This window comes from Sander lucioperca, chromosome 22 (assembly GCF_008315115.2).
Source record: "Sander lucioperca isolate FBNREF2018 chromosome 22, SLUC_FBN_1.2, whole genome shotgun sequence".
Taxonomy (NCBI): Eukaryota; Metazoa; Chordata; class Actinopteri; order Perciformes; family Percidae; genus Sander; species Sander lucioperca.
In genome coordinates, this window is record NC_050194.1 from 1144882 (window position 1) to 1152381 (window position 7500).

General features: G+C 40.0%; 1 protein-coding gene across 2 annotated transcripts in view; it reads left to right on the plus strand.

Moving 5' to 3' along the window:
* stxbp4 (syntaxin binding protein 4) overlaps positions 1–7500 on the plus strand; it is a 77710-nt gene that overhangs the window by 46071 nt on the left and 24139 nt on the right. For both annotated transcript variants that reach the window (XM_031311355.2, XM_031311356.2), the window contains exons 14-16: positions 3243–3367; positions 5894–5983; positions 6545–6610. In XM_031311355.2, the coding sequence (XP_031167215.1) occupies positions 3243–3367; positions 5894–5983; positions 6545–6610 (281 nt within the window). The remainder of the gene's footprint in view (positions 1–3242; positions 3368–5893; positions 5984–6544; positions 6611–7500) is intronic.

Genomic DNA, 7500 nt, shown 5'->3' on the forward strand with positions numbered 1-7500 from the left:
AGTAGGAAGAAGTTAAAAAAAAAAAATTTCTGGTCCTACCCCTTTTTTCTATTTGTATCCTATTATTATCTATTTACAAAACAACTTCATGCTTCACTTATATATACATGTTTACATACACATATACATGTATATCTACCTACCTACACTCACATAAACACATGCATACACATAGACACAGATGCATTCATACATGCATACACATAGACACAGATACATTCATACATGCACACAGATGCATTAATACATTCATACACATAGACAGATGCATTCATACATTCATACACATAGACAGATGTATACATACATGCATACACATAGACACAGATGCATTCATACACATAGGCAAGGCAAGGCAGCTTTATTTGTATAGCACATTTCAGCAACAGGGCAATTCAAAGTGCTTTACATGAAAACAGATTAAAAAATTTAAAACAGATAAAATACAAGAATAAAAGTTACAGTGCAGTATAAGAAATTAAACATTGAAGAGCAGTTAAAACAGTTAAATATACAAAAGCAGATAAAATAGGAATTTCTCTTTACGTGCTTATATAGATTGTCATACAGTGTCAACAATGCAACTTCAGTATAACAAATGAACAGTTATTTAAAGAAAGGCAACATCAAAAAGATAGGTCTTCAGCCTTGATTTAAAAGAACTGAGAGTTGCAGCAGACCTGCAGTTTTCTGGGAGTTTGTTCCAGATATGTGGAGCATAAAAACTGAATGCTGCTTCCCCCTGTTTAGTTCTGACTCTGGGGACAACAAGCAGACCTGTCCCAGACAACCAGAGAGGTCTGGGTGGGTCATAGTGTAGTAGACCTGTCCCAGATGACCTGAGAGGTCTGGGTGGTTCATACTGTACTAGCAGATCAGAAATGTATTTTGGCCCTAAACCGTTTAGTGATTTATAAACCAGCAAAAGTATTTTGAAATCAATTCTTTGAGGCACTGGAAGCCAGTGTAGAGACTTCAGTACTGGAGTGATGTGATCCACTTTCTTGGTCTTAGTGAGGACTCGAGCAGCAGCGTTCTGAATCAGCTGCAGCTGTCTGATTGATTTTTTAGGGAGACCTGTAAAGACTCCGTTACAGTAGTCTAGTCTACTGAAGATAAAAGCATGGACAAGTTTTTCCAAGTCCTGCTGAGACATAAGTCCTTTAACCCTTGATATATTTTTAAGGTGGTAATAGGCTGACTTTGTAATTGTCTTAATGTGACTGTTAAAATTCAGGTCTGAGTCCATGACTACACCAAGATTTCTGGCTTTGTCTGTTGTTTTTAACATTATCGTTTGAAGCTGAGTGCTGACTTTTAATCGTTCCTCTTTTGCTCCAAAAACAACCACCTCAGTTTTTTCTTCATTTAATTTAAGAAAGTTCTGGCACATCCAGTCGTTAATTTGTTCAATGCACTTAGTCAGTTGTTGTATTGGACTATAGTCCCCTGGCGATAAGGTTATATAAATTTGTGTGTCATCCACATAACTATGGTAACTTATTTTGTTGTTTTCCATAATTTGAGCCAGTGGAAGCATGTAGACGTTAAACAGGAGAGGCCCCAGAACGGAGCCTTGGGGAACTCCACACGTCATATTTGTATGCTCAGATGTATAATTCCCTATAGACACAAAGTAGTCCCTATTCTTTAAATAAGACTCAAACCACTTTAGTACTGAGCCAGAAATGCCAACCCAGTTTTCCAATCGGTCTAGTAATATGTCATGGTCGACCGTATCAAATGCAGCACTGAGATCAAGTAATACCAAGACTGAAATTTTGCCACTATCTGTGTTTAAGTGGATGTCATTAAAGACTTTAACAAGAGCTGTCTCAGTGCTGTGGTGTGGTCGAAAACCCGACTGGAATGCATCAGAACTGTTGTTTAGTGACAAGAAAAGGTTGAGTTGTTGAGAAACCGTTTTTTCAATGATTTTACTTAAAAATGGAAGGTTTGATATCGGCCTATAGTTGCTCATTAGTGAGGTGTCTAGATCGTTCTTTTTTAAGAGAGTAAGAGCTTAATGACTACAGTTTTCAGGGCCTGTGGGAAGATACCTGAGAGAAGAGACGTGTTTACAATCTGTAGAAGATCTGTAACCAAACAATTTGCAACATTTTTGAAAAGGCCCGTTGGTAGAATATCAAGGCAGCAGGAGGAGGTTTTCAGATGTTGTATAATGTCCTCCAGGTTTTTACGGTTAATCATATGAAATTGGGTCATATTGGAATCTGTTTTGCCTGGACACTGTGACAACACATACCCTGTACTTGATATGGAAGCACTGACTGTTTGTTTAATTTTCTGAATTTTATCATTGAAGAAGGTGGCAAAATCATTGCAGGCCTTGGTGGATAAAAGTTCAGATGCTACTGGTACTGGAGGGATTGTTAACCTATCGACAGTAGCAAACAAAGCACGTGAATTATTATTGTTTTTGGCAATAATGTCCGAGAAGAAGGACCGCCTTGCATTCCTCAGTTCCAAATTATAAGTGCGAAGTCTCTCTTTATAGGTGTTGTAGTGGACCTGGAGATTAGTTTTTCGCCACCTGCGTTCTGCGCTCTCTTTTTTCTGTTCTTACCAGTATGGCATTTCTCCATGGAGATCTTTTCTGATCAGAGACAGTTTTTACCTTAATGGGAGCAATGGCATCAATAACATTTGTAATTTTACAATTGAAATTGTCTACAAGCTCAGTGACTGAGACCCCTGAGAGGGTGGGTGTGGACGAGAAAAGCTGAATGAATGTTTCACTGGTGTTGTCAGTGATATACCGTTTTCTTATTAACTTTGTTTGGACACTTGGAGATAGTGCCATTAAATAAAACACAGGAATGATCAGAGAGAGCAGCATCAGTCACCACAACCTTGTAAATGTTCAAACCCTTTGAGATAATCAAACATAGACACAGATGCATACATACATTCATACACATAGACATAGATGCATTCATACATTCATACACATAGACACAGATGCATTCATACATGCATACGCATAGACACAGATGCATACATAAATGCATACACACACACATTTACAATTTAGTTTTTTCTTTTCCATCTATCTTCTTTGTTTCCATCTATATATATCAAACCAAATAACAACTCATCCAAACTAGATTAGTATATAAGCCCAGGGACCATCCAGTCTTGTAGTTGGAGCGAGGAATGGATAAACGACCAAGGTTTGTGTATGTGTGTGTGTATAACCTTGTGTGTTTTGTGTTCTGCAGATTTCGAGAGCCAGATCAGGGAGCTGTTCAGGCCTCAGCTGGAGGAGTTGGCCGTCACTCAGCCGGGGTCGAGGTTCACGTCTGAAGAGCTGTCCAGTTTGTTGGAGTCACCCACCAACCCACCGGTAGGAGCTCACTGCAGATCTGCTTCTGGGTCACAAAGAGTTCACAATGTTTAAAAAGAAGTCTGTGAACAGTGCCAGCTCTTTAGGTGTACAATGTTTAACCCTCATGTTGTCCTTGCGTCAAAGTTAACCCGTTTTCAAAGTTTTTAATATCAGAAATATGAGTTTCTTTGAACCAAATTGCCCAAAAATAACATGGATGTACGTTGTATGGAACCCATACAACATTTAAACAGAAATAATGATTATTTTTGGGTGTTTTTGTCAATTTTATAGCAGTTAAATATTTTTTAAATTGTTTCAAAAACGTGTCCTGACTAAACTTTGACAGTCTGTGATCCACCACAACATGCTCTGATCTTAATAATAGTCAAAATATTTAATAATGTCTGCTTTTTTTAACTCAAAAATTCGGTTTAATGTCAAGTGACAAAAACGTTTTTAATAAAAAGCGCCAAAAGCATTGAAAAAAAGGGCCAAAAAAAAAATCACCAATGGTAACACAAATTTGTTAAAAAAAGTGAAAAAAAAAAAAACATCAGAAAAAGCGACAAAAAAATGTGTTAAAAAATTGACAAAAAATTGACAAAAACTTAATAAAAAAAACGCCCAAAAAGTGACCAAAAAATTGTAATAAAAAGTGTTGAGCAGAACAACAAAATAATGAAATTTCGACCCAGAAAAACACAGATCATTTTTTTTAAATGCTGAAAGAAATTCCAAAAAAGAACTTGTTAAAAAATTGACAAAATCATAATTAAAAAAACGCTAAGAAAATGACTAAATAATTGGAAAAAAGTGACTAAATAGTCAAGAAAATTGTAGAGCAGAACAACAAAATAATGAAATTTCGACCCAGAAAAACACACATAATTATTTTTTTAAATGCTGAAATAAATGACCAAAACAAATCGAAAAAGTGACAAAATAAGTTTCAAAAACATCGCCAAAGGTGACACAAACTTGTTAAAAAAAAGCGACAAAAAAGACAAAAGAAAAGAAAAGTGTAGAAAAAGAACAGTATAATGTTGAAATTTCGACCCAGAAAAACACAAAGTTGCAGGTCGATGTCATCCTGTGATGTCATCCTGTGATGTGCTGCGGCTCAGAGTCGCGTCGATATGGACACTCTGACATCGATCTGTTGACACGTGAACCGTCCAATCAGCAGGCTGCAACAGATTCAGTGTCAGAGAATAATCAATCACAGCCTGAGAGAGATAACTCTACATGCTCTGCTTCTGAAATAAACCCATAATGCAATATCGCCAGATCTTTTTGGGATTCATTACCGTGGATTTCCACTGGATGCAGAATGTCTGCGGACCGGCTCCGCTGCGGAACGGCTGCGTGCTCCGCCGTCCGTCAACACCCACCAGGTCTGGATTTGTTGCGGCACGGCTGCGGCCATGACTAACAGCTGTAGTCACGAGGACCCACGAGATCTCACGAATTCACGTAGAACGTGCTCGACTTCCTGTCCCGCACTATCTGCCGTGTGCTGAATTGCTGCGGAGCTCTCCGGCGTCCGGCAACAATAGAAGCTGTGGTATCTGCTCCGGAGGGCTGGGACCGCCGGAGCTGGGACGGAGTCGGGACGCAGACGTTCTGCAGTCAGTGGAAATACACACACTGACTTTAATGGAAACCTAATGACTCTGTTGACGTTCCGGTGACATTCCACCGCTGTTACGCATCCAGTGGAAATTGCCGGTTAGACGTTTTAATGCTTTCTTTACGGTTTTTCCAAAAAAAATTCTGACATATTTGGCACTTTTCCAACATTTTTGAAAAAAAATTCCCTAGTTACTGTTGCTTTTTCTGACGTTTTTGACATTTTTTCCAATGTTTTTGTTATTTTTTCTGAGGTAGTTTTGGGCATTTTTTTTTTGGGTGTCTGCTGTCTGACTTTAGACTTTTATGCCTTTTTTATCTGATGTGTTCTTCCCTTCTTTTGGCGGAGCGTTTCTGTTCTATTGTTCAACAGGTTAAACCGTTTTCAGAGAATCAAACGTTGATTGATAGCAGCGATAGCTCCCAATCTCAGCTCAGAGGGTTTAACACATAAATCACCATGTTAACTTAATAGATGAAATACACCCTGACTGACTGACTGACTGACTTTTTGACTGACTGACTGACTTTCTGACTGACTGACTGACTTTCTGACTGACTTTCTGACTTTCTGACTGACTGACTTTCTGACTGACTGACTTTATGACTTTCTAACTGACTGACTGACCTTCTGACTGACTGATTGTCTGGCTGTTCTGCAGCCATCACTATATGACTGATTTTCTGACTGATTGACTGACTGATTGTCTGACCTTCTGTCTGACTGACCTTCTGTCTGACTGATTGTCTGGCTGTTCTACAGCCATCACTGTCGGACTGATTGACTGACTGATTGTCTGACCTTCTGTCTGACTGATTGTCTGACTGACTGACTGTCTGACTGTCTGTCTGACTGATTGTCTGACTGATTGTCTGACTGATTGTCTGACTGTTTGTCTGACTGTTCTGCAGCCATCACTGTCTGACTCGGAGGACTTGGAGGAGATGGAGCGGTTGAGGAAGGAGCACATCGAGGCTCTGAGGGAGATCAAGAGGCTGCAGGTAACTAACTACTCACCTGGAGAACCTTTTCACTCTCACGTTTACAGCCGAGAGTGTTAACCCAGCTTTTAGTTATCACTGAATAATACCCCGTATTTGGGGATAAAAGGGGGGGGGGGGGGGGTTACTGAAATTGTTGGGTCTTTGTAAGTTATAGAGTGTGGTCTAGACCTACTCTATCTGTAAAGTGTCTCAAGATAACTATTGTTATGATTTGATACTATACATTGAATTGAATTCACTTGCCATTTGGCTGGTAAAAGTGTGTGTGTGTGTGTGTGTGTGTGTCCGTGTGTGTGTGTGTCTGTGTGTGTGTGTGTGTGTGTGTGTGTCTGTCTGTGTGTGTGTGGGCGTGTGTGTGTGTGTGTGTCTATGTGTGTCCGTGTGTGTCTGTTTGTGTGTGTGTGTGTGTGTCTGTGTCTGTGTGTGTGTGTGTGTGTGTGTGTGTGTCTGTGTCTGTGTGTGTGTGTGTGTGTGTGTATGTGTCTGTGTGTGTGTGTGTGTGTGTTTGTGTGTGTTTGTGTGTGTACCTGTTGATTGTTTCCTGTCTCTCCTGTTCAGGAGCAGCTGGTGGAGTCTCAGAGAGTTCACCGCCAGATGGAGGACGAGTTCGCCAAGGTCAAACAGGTGAGTCACACTGATCCTTCAGGAAGCTCCCAAAAATGTTTGTCACCTGCTCATGTCGGCTACAAACCACAAAAACAGCACCCAAAAAAACTCAACAAACTGTCAGAAAATGTTGAAAAAAACGCAACAAACGTGAAAAAAAAGCAAGACTGTATGGCTGCAGCCTGGAGCGTCCCATCTCATGCCGTCCCGTCTCATGCCGTCCCGTCTCATGCCGTCCCGCCTGGTGCCGTCCCCGAGCTTCTACTTTTCAAAATAAAAGCTGGCGTCTGGAATAAATTACTTTACTACTTTAATACTTTATTTTTTTTAAAGACACTGAGTGTACCTTAAGGAAAATCACAGAAAGAAACCATCTTTGTCTGCAACCATAAATTGCTCTAGGTATAGAGTTATAATATTCGCTAACAAATGTCAACCAACAGGTTTCATCAAATGTACGTTAACATCAGGGACACAACAATAACATCCAGAAATCAGCAAACTATATGTATGGCTAAAATTGTTACTTTAACAGTTTAAACGTTTTTCAATTGATTGCAACAAACGTGCCATAGGCGTCGATTTCGGTGTGGGGACAGTGGGGGCGCGTACCTACCAGATTTCGTCATGAGTCATTTTGTACCCAAAACTTTTTTTTTTGAAAACCTCGAGCTCAATTTAGTTAAAAAAAAAGTCCATAACACATATAATTCTTGAGCGACAGATGCCCAAAAATCCAGAGCAATCTCTATCCCCACAGGGCAGGCACACACAGGCACCTACACACACACACACACACACACACACACACACACACACACACACACACACACACACACTCTGCTGCTGCGCTGGCTGCAAGCATCTCTGTTCACAACGCTGCCTGTCGGGACATTCTGCTTAACGTG